The following is a 14,259-nucleotide window of genomic DNA, read 5'->3' as shown; positions in this document are numbered from 1 at the left end:
GTGTGTGTGTGTGTGTGTGTTCAGGGTCGTATCACAGTGATGGGGTTGCTGGATAGAGAGATGGGTGACCTCTACACCCTGACTGTGGTGGCGGACAATGGAGGACCCAGAGAGGACTCCACCGTGGTACGCCATTTTGTCTTGATTTTTTTTTTTCGTCTCATTTATTTCATTCCCTCCCCAAGTGCACAGACCACCTAAACATTGTCTGTGTTGTCCTGTTCTGTTGTAGAGGAGCTAATGGCCTTCCTTTCTTTCTCCATTGCTACCCTTTCCTCGGAAACTGCAGAAGGTAAGGTTTGCTTGATGTATCGCTTGTGACAAAAGACAGAGAACATCATGAACCCATGCTCCAGTTTGTAATCCCACTTAGAACTAGAATCGGTGGTGAGTACGCCAGCTTGTGTTATTGACCGAGCCCTTACATATTTCATCGTTCCCAACGGTTCCTATCCATGCCCGCAGCCAGCTATGAGGCCATTATTAATAACCTACATTTTTCTAGAGATAAAAGGAAAATTTGAAACTAAATGCAACTGTATACAAAATCAGCTGGTTAAGAACTTCTCGAGATGAGTGAATGCTTAATTCAGGTGAGCCTTGTGACTTTGTGTCCGCCGTGTGTGACATCTGTTGGTGTGTAGGGCAGTTTAGCATAACCCCCCCCCCCCCCCCCACACACCTCCCCCAAACATAACTGAACCCCCACAACTGAAGCCGCAACTCCCCCCCCCCCCCACCATTTCCACTCTCCGGCTACGGCCCTGTTCCAACCAGGTGTCCATCACCATCCTGGATGAGAATGACAACCGGCCAGAGTTTGACATCACGTCGGACACGTCTGTGAGTATCCTGGAGAACACCCCCATCGGAGTGAAGGTGGCCACGGTCCTGGGGAGGGACAAGGACGCTGCGGCCAACGGGATGGTGAGAGACAGGACATGTGAACACTGACATGTACAACAGTGTTGAATACTGGATCCTGATTGGTCGTTAACATTCCAAGGGGTTCTTTTTTCATAACAGGGCACCTCTGCCTTATAAACAGTTTTCGATTCAAGGCGCTAAAATTTAACGTGACCAACAGTTGTCCAATAAAACGGCCGCTGGGACCATGCAAAAACAATACGCTCAAAGTTTATGCTCGACATGCAGACGTTTATTACCCTGGTTGTTAATTCTTAGACACTGTGCTAAAAGGAGACGGTGTAATTGTTTTCCCCTCATTGTTGACGCCGTAGTTTCATTACCCTCAGAGCAACAATGTGTTTCTCTTTCGGCAGTATTATATTATGTATTATATATTATATAGATAATAATGTATTTATAAGTATCCCACCAGGGTTGCAACATTGTAGTCCCTATCAGCTCCATTGAAGATGTCTGCCACATGACTATATTCCAATTCAACACATACATTCCCTTTAAACGTGCATTACTTTTACACAAGACCCATATTTACCAACTCACCATGAAACATATAAATCAGTAATGTTAAGGTGTACTAGGCAGGTAGTCAACACAGTTATTTGTCCACTTATTTCTTTCCTTGTGGCCATTGTTTCCTCTCTCTCTGCCTCCTGGCTATCTCTGCCCTCTGTCTCACTCGTCTTTGGCCTTTCTATCCCTCTGCCAATGACTCTGTTATTTTGTCCTCTCTCTCTCTCTCTCTCTCTCTCTCTCTCTCTCTCTCTCTCTCTCTCTCTCTCTCTCTCTCTCTCTCTCTCTCTCTCTCTCTCTCTCTCTCTCTCTCTCACCAACACACACGCCAACACACACGCCAGGTGAACTTCACCCTGGTGGCGGGGAACATGCAGGACGTGTTTGAGATCCGGACGGTGAACCACACCTACGGGGAGGTCTACGTCAACTCCCCGCTGGACCGCGAGTCTGTGGACCGCTACCTGCTCAAGGTCAGCACGCAGACAGACAGACAGAAAGACAGACAGGCCGACAGCGAAAGAGACGGACAGACAAATAGATACTAGATAACCAGAGAGACAGATAGCCACACATAAAGACAGACAGAAAAATAACCACACAGACAGACAGATACCCAGACAAACTGATATTCAGAGAGGCAAAAGACAGGCAGACAGGCAGACTGGAAGAGGCTTTCAAAGCTTTTCAATAAGAGCTTCTTTTTTTTGTACAATGTAACCTTTACAGACACTTTTTTTAAATTATCTTCTGCCGGCTGAGTTTGTGTTCGCCAATTATGCTCTCAAGGATCCCTGCCTCCAGCAACATGATTGGTCAAAACATGAATGTTTGTACATGTTTGTACCCCTACTACAAACATGAAGCCAAGGAATGGGAAATGATCCACCAAACCTGAACTTGTCTGTGTCCAACCATACTGACAGACAATCAGAAAGACGGGTAACCAGACAGACAACAGAAAGTCAGGGAACCAGACAGACCGACAATCACACCGGATAGGTGATCAGACAGACAGACAATCAGACAGACAGACAGGTGTCCAGACAAGCAGACAGACAGGTGACCAGAAAGACAGGTATCCATACAGACAGGCAATCAGAGAGACGGACAGAATGACACAAAAGATAGACATGCAGTCAGGCAGATTACAAGACAAACAGGCAGCCAGTCCGAACAGTAAGCCGTCCAGGGCCGTCCGGAGACCCTGAGCCCTGTTGTTGTGACAGGTGCGGGCCATGGACAACGGCGCCCCCCCCAGGTTCACGGACCACTCCCTCACCGTCAACATCCTGGACGTCAACGACAACGCGCCCGTGGTGGAGAGCCGGCGGGGCTACAACGTCAGCGTCAGCGAGGTGGGGGCCCCCCACCCTCGGGGGACGGGCATATGGTTTAGGCTGTACTGGAGTCAACTGGACTTTGAACTGCGCTTCGCCTCCATTTTGTGTGTGTGTGTGTGTGTGTGTGTGTGCGTGTGTGCGCGTGTGTGTGTGTGTGCGCGCGTGTGTGCCTCATAGAACGTGGGCGGGGGCACCTCTGTCCTGCGCGTGGTCGCCACGGACCGCGACATCGGCCCCAACGCCATGCTGTTCTACTACATCACCGCCGGCAACCAGGACCTCACCTTCCGCATGGACCGCATGACGGGCGAGATGGTGACGCGACCGGCCCCCCCTGACCGCGAGCACCAGCAGGAGTACCGGCTGGTCGTCACTGTGGAGGACGACGGCGAGCCCCCGCTGTCGGTGAGCGGGCCTGCCTCCCCCTTACCCACCACACCCCCACACCCCCACACCCCTTCTTACGCTCTTATTGTATGCTTGTATGTCCTGGCATTTAATGTACGCTCTTATTGCATGTTTGTATGTCCTGGCGTATGTTTGTAGGACCTGGCACTTAATGTACGCTCTTATTGTATGTTTGTAGGTCCTGGCAATTAATGTACGCTCTTATTGTATGTTTGTAGGTCCTGGCACTTAATGTACGCTCTTATTGTGTGTTTGTAGGTCCTGGCACTTAATGTACGCTCTTATTGTATGTTTGTAGGTCCTGGCATTTAATGTACGCTCTTATTGTATGTTTGTAGGTCCTGGCACTTAATGTACGCTCTTATTGTGTGTTTGTAGGTCCTGGCACTTAATGTACGCTCTTATTGTATGTTTGTAGGTCCTGGCACTTAATGTACGCTCTTATTGTATGTTATACGTCCTTGCACTCAAATAGTACTTAGCATTGTATAGCATCTTATCCTAGCTATCTTTGCCGTATACAGGAAATGGATTAACCTAGTGATGGTAAAGGCTCGGTACTTGGTCCTATGAACATCCTTACTGTTCGGACAGATACTGTTGTTTCTCTTTCTTCTGACGAATGTACTACTTGTAAGTCGCCTTGGATAAAAGCGTCTGCTAATTGCCCTAACTGTTAATGTAAATGGTCTGCATCCCAGTATAAACACTGTGTATGCCTCATTATAGAGGCTCTCGAGGCTTGCAGACCCAGGCTGTCTGGGATGATGGATTGTATTTCAGTTGAAAGTTGCGACTGGGAGAGGAGCAATTGTTGGAGAAGCTCCAATAATACATGGTTTGACCCCTGACCCCTGTTTGCTCCCCTGGAGTAGAGGGAACTTAGAAGCGGTTTGTGTGAGTGCGGGGGTGTGTGTGTGTGTGTGTGTATGTGGCTGCTATAGACTGGTGTCTAGCGTGTGTAGCTTGTGTCGGGTTAACATCACTTCTCACTTATCCAAACACAAAGATGCTTCTTTCAATTGGATCAGCTGAGTTTAATTAGGATAGTTTACGGCAATAACAGGTCCTAGCTTCATGTACACGTCATGTACATGGACTATTTATTTTTCAACATTCTCTTAAGAGAGTGGTTGCTTTAAAAAATTTGCATTCCTCAAAGTTCAAACAATTATAAACAGTTAAACCATGACTGCAATCAGTTTCCATGTTATACACTTCATTATCTATATAAATGTATAACATAGACACGTTATGAAATGGGTTGTACTGTGTTGTGATTGTTCCCACCACGACTAGAGCCATCTGCTGGCCACAAGGAGTACTGCAGGTACTTCTGTCAACAACCAGCTGCTTCATTAGGTGGATTCTCCCTGAATTAACATATAGACAGCTGCTTATCTGCCCCCTCAGGTCTGGACACACATATTTCTCAGCCCCCTCCGAAAACCAGAGACATGTGGCAAACGTTTTGACCTTAAGCTGCACTTGCATCATCCACCTCTTATGATCAACACCTGTGCGGTACCAGTGTGAGGTTCACTCTGTTGCTCCTCAGCCCGCAACGACAGGATGCCCTGCTGTGTCAACAGGAAAACCACACCAGAGCCAAATGTGCAAGAAAAGGGAAGAATGCAGCAACTTCCTGCAAAGATGGCAGCAGTGTTCACCAGAGTGAGCTGATGACTCTACAGCTGACGGATGAGTGGTGGGGAGGGAGAGAGGGGGGGGGAGAGAGAGAGAGAGAGGGGGAGAGAAAGAGAGAGAGAGAGGGGGAGAGAAAGAGAGTGAGAGGGGGAGAGAAAGAGAGAGAGAGAGGGGGAGAGAAAGAGAGTGAGAGGGGGAGAGAAAGAGAGCGAGATAGAGAGAGAGCGAGATAGAGAGAGAGCGAGAGAGAGAGAGAGCGAGAGAGTGCGAGAGAGAGAGAGACAGACAGACAGACAGACAGACAGACAGACAGAGAGGGGGCCATGCGGGGGGGTTGGGGGGGGGTTTGTGTTGGTGCAGACCCCACAGGAGACACAGAGCAGGATCTGCGCATGAGAGAGCTGAGCGATGGCGGTCGTTTAAAGGGAGGAGGGACAGCCACCGGTCGGCCGCGCCCCCGACTCCCCTCTTCGCCCCGCGATTTATCTTCCCTATCGTACATAAAAAACAAGAGGCAGAAAATTGTTTCAACATTTTCCTTCCCCTCAATGCCAACGTCCCCCTGGCGCGGCCCATCTTAGGGCACAGGGCCGGAACAACCTTGTTACAGAGCTAATGGCTCCCAGGCCGACCCCAGCTGCCCGGCCTTGTGTAGTGATGGCTTTGGACACCAGCCAGGGGAGAAGTGAAGTGGCATTTATGAGCAGGGACAGACCGCTGAGGGACAAGAACTCCTTTTTTTATTATCAGAGAAGTACAGGGATATACGATGTTGTGGTTTTTTGCGGGCGTTTGGGTGGCAGAGCCACAGAACATGAACACATAGCAGCAGCATTCAACAAGCTTTGCACAGCAGGAGACATTATAAGGTGCACGCGCGCGCGCATGTAAACACACACGCAGACAGACACGCGCACACACACACACACACGTATACACACGTCTACACACACACACACATGTATACACACACACACATTATACACACACACATACGCACGCACACACGGAGCTAAAAAGCCAGAACACACTGTACTAAATATCTACAATACCCTGTAAAATGCAGCCCTGCGGCATGGAATACAACGCTGCTGAAACCAGGAAGGACATCAGCTTCACAACAAAAATGAAATAACGTTTAAAAACATTTTAAAGTTTAAAGCCATTAACCAAATTATTTTGGAGGGAGAAGGGAGATGCCTCTTGTACAATAAAATCTCTTTCATAAAGAAAATAAAAATGTAAAGTTATATATATATATATATATATATATATATATATATATATATATATATATATATATATATATATATATATATATATATATATATATATATATATATATATATAATACCTGTTCAATTCAACGTCGAATTTGACGATCAAGTAAAGAAAAATATATTGTGGGAAGTGAAATGTCGTAAAGTGACATCCATATTTGACGGCATCAGACTTTCCTGCTGCAAAAGACCTATCCAAGATATCAATACTGTAACATACTGTAAATATAAGGCACTGACCAAAGAGGTTCCTCCAACCGCTGTTAAGTGCTGGACTCAGGAGCGGAGGTCCTGAGAAAGACAGCGCTGATGTGTTTGTTCACAACAGGTGGCAGAAACTGAGGTAGCAAAGGCAAAACAATAATAAAAACAGCCTGAAGCCATATGGAGAGGATGAGGATGAGGGGGGGGGGAAGGTAGACTCCTGAGTCACATGAAACAAGAAGAATTGAATGATGCCCGGTACAAGAGACTGCTACACAATAATTCCACCAGTGGAATGCCCCCGCCCCTTCTCTGCTTATTTCCCTTATTCTGTCCCACACTGAGACAGACGGACAGACCGCCAGGGCCAGGCCGCAGAGAGCAGGTCACCTGTTGTTCCATGAGCTGTTATCACACACACACACACACACACACGAACACACACACACACACACACACACACACACACACACACACACACATGCTCCAAACCAACACAGTGCCACACATACACACACACACACGCTCCAAACCAACACAGTGCCAAACACACACACACACACACACACACACACACACACACACACACACACACACACACACACACACACACACACACACACACACACACACACACACACACACCCCCCTCTCAATGGGCGGGATGGAATGGAATGGAATGGAAGACGTGACGAAAAGGACGACCATTGCCCCCGGTAACAGACAGAGGAAGAGGAAGGGCTCCACGGGGCCTCATGGCGTCCAGGCGGACAGGGGCCCCGAGAATTCTGGGGATTCCAGAATGGCATCTAAAGGGAAGAAGAATGACCGTGTTAGAGGAGCAGATCTATATCGCTACTATAGACCTATATCGCTACTACAGATGTACACCCCTACCACACATCTGTACCCCTACTACAGAGCTATGCCCCTACCACAGATCTATATGGCTACTACAGATCTATACCCCTGCTACAGCTCTATATGGCTACTACAGATCTATACCCCTACCACCGATCTGTATGTATCGCTACTACAGATCTATACCCCTGCTACAGCTCTACATCGCTACTACAGATCTATACCCCTACCATAGATCTATATCGCTACGACGCCGATTGTGGAAACGGTGTCATCGTCCCATCCACTTCAAGCTCACACTATTTAAAGCAGTGGCCGCCTTTTTCCTCATTGTGGTCGCCTTGAGCTGCGTATCAGATGGGCCACTACTGTGCAGCCAACGCTGAAATCAGGTCAGTTATCTGGAAAAGGTTGTGCGGCTCAAAAGGAAAGAAAATAACCCTCATTAAACAGAAGAAGTGTCGGCCCGAAATGGACGTATATATTTTTAAAAGAGGAACTGGTGCTTGTTAAATTCCACTCTGTCGCTGATAAGGAGGAAAAAGATGAAGTGAGCCTTCTTGAGATTGGACGCTTGCCCGAGGGCCGTGTGTGTTCCAGTAGTTTCCCTTCAATGACCTTTGAAGGAACGTGTCCACTCTGTCCCACTGCGACTACGGCTGCCTTCCCCTGTCATGTGCGGTGTACACCGCCATGTATGACTGATCACTGTACACATGTCCCGACTCATTTGATGGCAAATTTGCAAATGAACATGCCAATGACCACAGTCCCGTTGTAACTCCAGGCACGTTTGTATACATTGACGACATTTCACCTGCAGATATCGAATGTGCAATGTTGACCCAAGACCCACACATGTCTGTCTAGCCATATCATGCTGGGGTTGTGGTTTCATGGTGGATTAGCATCGTGAACACGTATGCCCCCCTCCTCCCCCGGGAGCCCACCAGCACGACCCCCCTCACCCCAGAACATTCTAGCAACCAGGAAATGGGACAATCCACCTGAGGATGGCTGGAATGTCAGCCAATGTGCCCCAGGACACAGTAGAGAAGCATTCAGGAGCCCCCCCTCCACCTCCCCCACAACCCCCACAATAGCTATCGTCTCCCCCCCCCCCCCCCCCACCCATCATCAGCTCAGGTGAAGACGGTGGGACCAGCTTATGGCGGCCATAACGGCTCAGCGGGAGTGTTGATGTGTGACAAATGTAGGAATCTTGAAGGTAGGAAGGGGACTGAGGGAGTGTGTGTGTGTGTGTGTGTGTGTGTGTGTGTGTGTGTGTGTGTGTGTGTGTGTGCGCGTATGTGTGCGTGCGTGACACTGCTGGTTTGGAGTGTGTGTGTATGTGTTGGCTTGGTGTGTGTGTGTGTGGGGGTGTGGTGGTTGAACACTTTGCAGAAACAAGCTAATTTTAGTGTTCTGCTAAAAGGAAAAACAGTCCTTTGCTCAGTCACTTCTCTGAAGGCCAGCGTGTGTGTGTGTGTGTGTGTGTGTGTGTGTGTGTGTGTGTGTGTGTGTGTGTGTGTGTGTGTGCGTGTTCGTCTTGACTCAGCTGAAGACTACATTTTGAAATCATTATTTACCGAAATGGCCATGGTGCAATGTTACATCCTTTGTAAGAATGTACATGAATGTCTTTCTCTGTACTCTGTGATTACACCGATAAAAGAACTGTGTGTGTGTTTGTGTGTGCGTGTGTGTGTGTGTTTGTGTGGTGTGACTGTGCTGTTTTGGAGCGTGTTTGTGTATGTTGGTTTGGAGCATATGTGTGTGTGTTTGTTTGGAGAGTGTGTGCGTGTACGTGTGTGTGTGTACGTGTGTGTGTGTGTGTGTGTCTCTCTCTCACCGTGTATTGGGAAGAAGACGTCTCCGTGCACAGGGGGGGTTAAGGGGGTTCCCGGCTCGGACAGCAGGTGGCGCCCCGTCTCAGACGACTGCCGGGTCATGATCTGAGAAACGGTCCGGGTCTTGGGCTGAGGGGACCCCCCAAGGAACACGGGGTTCTCATGGCCCTGGGCCTCACTGCGCGCACACACACACACACACACACACACACACACACACACACACACACACACACAGGGGTTAGATTTGAGATCATAAATATATTGCCCTTTTACAATGTAACTGGGATTAAGGGCTATGCTATAAAATTGAGAATTTGAAATGTTTTAACCCTAAAATTGACATGTTTCCCATATGAATTTTGCGTCGCATTTGACAGCCTTCCATAACATTTCTTCAGAATGTATCAAATGCATCTGCATTTTAGTCAAACAAAAATGTTTAATTATGGCTTAAACATCCTGCATCCTCCTCTGCAGTATGTGTAAGTGTGTGCGTGCTCGTGCGTGTGTATGTGTGTGTGTGTGTGTGTGTGTGTGTGTGTGTGTGTGTGTGTGTGTGTGTGTGTGTGTGTGTGTGTGTGTGTGTGTGTGTGTGTGTGTGTGTGTGTGTGTGTGTGTGTGTGTGTGTGTGAGAAGGCCCAGCTGGCTGTAGGACTATGGGAAGGCTCACCTGTCCATTCGGACCAGCTCGTGTGCACCTGGGAAGGAGAGAGGAAAGAGGAAACGGTCCATTGTGAGTGAACTGGATCACAAAAGAAACAGGACATATACCGTGTGAACGGGTTTTCCTCCAAAACCACCAATGTCACAGGAAGTGTGCGTGCGCAACACACAAGCTCTGCTGTGGATACCGCACGTGGACACGTGGTCGGTGTGTGTTTATGTTTGTGCGCCTCCAACGCTCACGTCTGCTGGACCTGTGATGCTGCCTCTGTTTGTAGACCAGGAGCATGATGAGCGGCAGAGAAAGGAGCGCCACAATGCAGGCAGTGGTGGCCAGAGCGGCAGCCACGGAGCCTGTAGACGCAAGAGACACCCCGTACGTTAGGAACGGCCTGTCCCGCCGGCGTGGATTGGCTGCCACGCGAGGCGATGGATCGGAACGCGGAACATACTTTCAGTCGGCTGTGGATCCCACATGGTGCATTCCTGAGATGCGTTGATGTTTGCCCCTTGAAGGAGAAGAGGAGAGAAGTATAGTTCTGAATTGGCACGTTGAACAATGCAGGAATCACAATAAAATACAGTATAAGTTCTAAAAATTGGTGGGCCGACTATTAATTGCTGTCATTATAAGAGAACCCTTCGATAAGAACAAGGGCTTTCAGTAGTTAGTTACAATGCTAGAGGCTGTATTGGTTTATACTCAGTATCGGCCGATTCTCAAGTCCAGGAATCGGAATGGGAAAAAAGAAATTGCACCGGAACATCTCCACTGATAACTATTGCAAAGCAGGGAACCTTGCATGTCACGGATCCCATTTGAACTTTGAACTCCTGCTCTAACACCCTAAGAGAGCCTGTCTAGGGAGGTCGTCTCGCTGTGCGGGTGTGCGGCCTTACTTGGGGTGACGAGCATCATGATGTGTCCGTGGTGCCTCTGCACAGCCTTGTGGTGTTGTTTTGTCGTCTCCATCGCAACGCAGCAGTAGCGGCCCTGGTCCTTGGCAGTGACGTTCTTCAGGGTCAACGAGAAGTCCTGCTTCCCTTCGTCTAAGGAGACCCCGAGCTGGTCGCTCTGGTGGCCCGGGGAGGTGTGTCGCGGGCCCACGAACACGTGGCAGTGCTGCTGGGCGTGCGGCGTGTACAGCCAGTTGTGTTTGAGCTTGTCGTCGGCGTGCAGAATGGCCCCCCGCTGGGCACAAATCAGCTTGGCGGTGGCGCCCTCGGGGCAGGTGTAGTAGAGGTGTGGGACGGACACGGCCAGCGTTTGCGGATTGTGGGGTACGGGCTCCTTGGCTGTCGGTGGGAGGGGTGAACACCACGGTTAGACGGGAGATGTGGATCTGACAAACAACAGATTCCCTTGTACTCTACGTAAACAATATAAAAAGACACTGCATTATGAGTGAGCGTTCCGATAGTTTTATGTTGATGATATGATTAACTCGAGGTATTGAACAGATTCACACTGATTTAAACATCGAAGTGACAGAAGGCTACTACAAAACCAACAGTGTATTGTTTTCATTCTTGGAAAACCTTGGTTGGTTTCCTGTTCTTCATGCTGTGGTTACTGTAATGCTACCCTGTGCTTGCCTCAGTCTGCAGCACTGTTCGATGCAGAACAAGTTAGTGAAGTGAAGTAACATATGGTGACTTAACATGGCTGTTTTGAGATCAGATTGTCGTTCAGGGTCGTTTGAGGGAAAGAGCAGTGGTGGGAGTAAAGACCTCACTAGGGGGTGGCAGGCTGCACTTTCCTGCAGTTGATTCCTACTGTGATCATGTGGGCACCAGCAAACTGCTTGGCTGGCACACGCACTGTTTTTTGTGTTTCTTTGGCTTTGCTGACTGCCACTCATATTCAACTCATGTGTGGCGGTGAGGAGGAATCTGCAAAGCCTACAGTCGTTTGTAGAAGGATCGCAGTATAAATTTGTTTTCATCTTGCTTCCTTTTCTGTGCATCCAGCTCTATACAGGCCGTCTTGCAAGGGGCATATTTTTCTCAGCTACTTCCTTGAATGCAACACTCATTTACGCAACAGTGCAGCAGAGGAAGGCATCAACAAAAACAAGCAGAACACACACGCACACGCACGCGCTTTTTTATGTATTTTTCAAATTCATGCATGGAAATTAAACAAATGCTATTGACTTTTCAGAGCTGACATTTAATTCAAGTTTCTTTGCATCCAGGAAGGGCTGATAGAGAAGCAGGCCACGTAATTTAATAACTAATTACATTGAAGTGGCGCGCTACTGTGTGCCATGTGCAGGGAAGCTGGAGGGACACGTTTTCACCTTGATCGACTCGCTTGATGAAGTCTCATAGTCTAAGTAACATCACATTTGCATCATAACGAGTTCCTATGAGTCAATCCGATCACCGCCTAGCCCTTACATGTGCAGCCGCTAAGCAACCACGCCTGCGTGTGTGTGTGTGTGCACGGGAGGGGAGGGAAGTGTTCAAAGGGCTTATTGGCCGAGCCTGGGGACGTGAGGAAGGGACTTCCTTCCTAAGCGGACTCTGCGTCGCGTGGAGGCCGGGCATCTCCTGCCTGGCCAGGGTCACTGCGGTTCCCGTGTGGGCAGGGGAGCTTTGGTGTTACGGGGAGAGAGGAACGGCCGGACTTGTGGTAGTGTGCGGAGGAAACGGCAGCCTATTGGTCAGACTGCCCTCTCGATAGGAAATAACAGTGGCCAACCGCGGACATGCCCACAGTGCTCATTAGGTTTTGATGTGTGTGGGTTAGTATCCTGTGTGCGTGCAGATTGTTTTTATAACGGATATTTAATCGCAGCACAATGCGTGTGTGTGTGTGTGTGTGTGTGTGTGTGTGTGTGTGTGTGTGTGTGTGTGTGTGTGTGTGTGTGTGTGTGTGTGTGTGTGTGTGTGTGTGTTCGCCCACTGTCATGTGTCAAAGGTAGAGCAATAGGAAAGCCAGGGGGTGTGATTAAAGTGAAACTGTAGCTATTCCTGCCTGTGTTCAGGCACAATGGAGGGAGAACCCTTCTCATCTCCGGCTTCACACACACCCACCCTCTCCTCACCCACCCTAACCACCACCTCCCAAACCACCACCCATCCTCACCCACCATCCTGCTGCACTCACTCTGCTCACCCCCACTGGGAAACCTTTTTCTGTGCTTTCATTTTTAAGGGATTTTTCGGCGGGGTAACTGATATTAAAAGAGAAAAGATATGTTTCCAACTTAAGACAAGGCGCCTCAACATAATTCAAAATTAATTCAAACTTGGCCGCCAGGTATGGCCTGATGAGGCGCCGTGCCGGGGAAGTCAAAGGATGCTTCCAGTTGGGTCTGTAAACAAAGTGCGTCTCTTTTTACTTAAACCTTCCACTGTGATCCCTCTGCCTCTCCCTGAACTCTGCTGGCTCCCTCGGGGCCCAGACAACAGGCCCTCTTTTGTTGTTGGCCCCAGAACACCACCTGTTGCAGCCCTGTCAGCGCTGACAGCCCTCCGAGGCACAGACTAGCTCGGGCCCATTGTTCAAGTCCATTCAAATCACGACTTCTGTTACGGCTGCGTGTATATCCACACACACACACACACTACTGCTGCTCCTACTTCATCTACTTCCACTGCTACTCTGTCCCAAAGCGTGTCTCCTACCTCTTCTGATACCACTAGCTCAGGTATATGTTTAAATACATCGGAACCATGTCCGTAGCCAGCTATGAGGTCACCGAGCTCCGGACCTCGTCATTTTTGTAGAGATAAAAAATAAAAGTTGAACCTAAATACAACGGTTCTGCCCCCCCCCCCCAACTGAACTGCAGCTTGGTTCCAGTGCCATGTACTGGAGGCGTGAAAGCGTGCCCTAGCTGTCCGCCCTGTGTCCGTTCACGTGCGAGGGCCCCAGTGGTGGAGGCCATGTTTGTCTAAACTTTACACAATCACCTCCACCCTCTTAGCCACTCACCCACTGCCATGGGAATGATGAGTAGAAACCGTTACAGGGCGGTAATGAAACCAGTTGGGGCGGCACCTGATAAGCCTCTCATCAACACCACACACACACACAGAGTACTGACACACACACACACACACACACACACACACACACACACACACACACACACACACACACACACACACACACACACAGAGCAGTCCTACAGTAAAAGGTCTAACTTCTGCTTCGAGAAGTTGTGCAATCGCTGAAATGACCGTTTTAAAGTAACTAAAGTCATCCTTACTCTCACAACAAGGGACCACATAGATGTCCATCTATGACCTGCTGTTTAAACAGGTTCCCCATCGTTTCTTTGTGTTGGTTTCACAAACCGGTTTTATTTAAAAACCCGTCCAGAAACCGAATTCATCGAGCATTGTAACGTCCCAGCTTTTAAAGATCAGGATGAGATAAGATGCAATCATCCCGGACTGGAAAGGTGGCTGCGACAGCAACAAGTACATGGCTAGTTGCGTGAAGATTAAACTATTACCATGACTAAGAATATACATATAGCATTGTGCTTGATAGCATCGCGGATGTAGGCCCTCGTGAAGGCCATGGGCATGTTGGCGCTTTGG

At 48.8% G+C, this 14,259-nt stretch overlaps 1 protein-coding gene and 1 long non-coding RNA gene across 2 annotated transcripts in view; both read left to right on the top strand.

Moving 5' to 3' along the window:
* cdh23 (cadherin-related 23) overlaps positions 1 to 14,259 on the top strand; it is a 160,408-nt gene that overhangs the window by 121,868 nt on the left and 24,281 nt on the right. Inside the window, 9 exon segments of the mRNA XM_060073834.1 lie at positions 25 to 126; positions 290 to 292; positions 778 to 927; positions 1,785 to 1,913; positions 2,670 to 2,798; positions 2,961 to 3,309; positions 4,750 to 4,865; positions 9,978 to 10,125; positions 10,755 to 10,980. Of these exon segments, the coding sequence (XP_059929817.1) occupies positions 25 to 126; positions 290 to 292; positions 778 to 927; positions 1,785 to 1,913; positions 2,670 to 2,798; positions 2,961 to 3,309; positions 4,750 to 4,865; positions 9,978 to 10,125; positions 10,755 to 10,980 (1,352 nt within the window).
* Positions 9,225 to 10,432, top strand: LOC132473733 (uncharacterized). Its single transcript, XR_009529464.1, has 2 exons — positions 9,225 to 9,568; positions 9,673 to 10,432. It is a non-coding gene; the product is annotated as an uncharacterized LOC132473733 (long non-coding RNA).

The sequence above is a fragment of the Gadus macrocephalus genome, chromosome 15 (assembly GCF_031168955.1).
Source record: "Gadus macrocephalus chromosome 15, ASM3116895v1".
NCBI classification, from domain to species: domain Eukaryota; kingdom Metazoa; phylum Chordata; class Actinopteri; order Gadiformes; family Gadidae; genus Gadus; species Gadus macrocephalus.
This window is presented reverse-complemented; position numbering and strand designations above follow the sequence as displayed.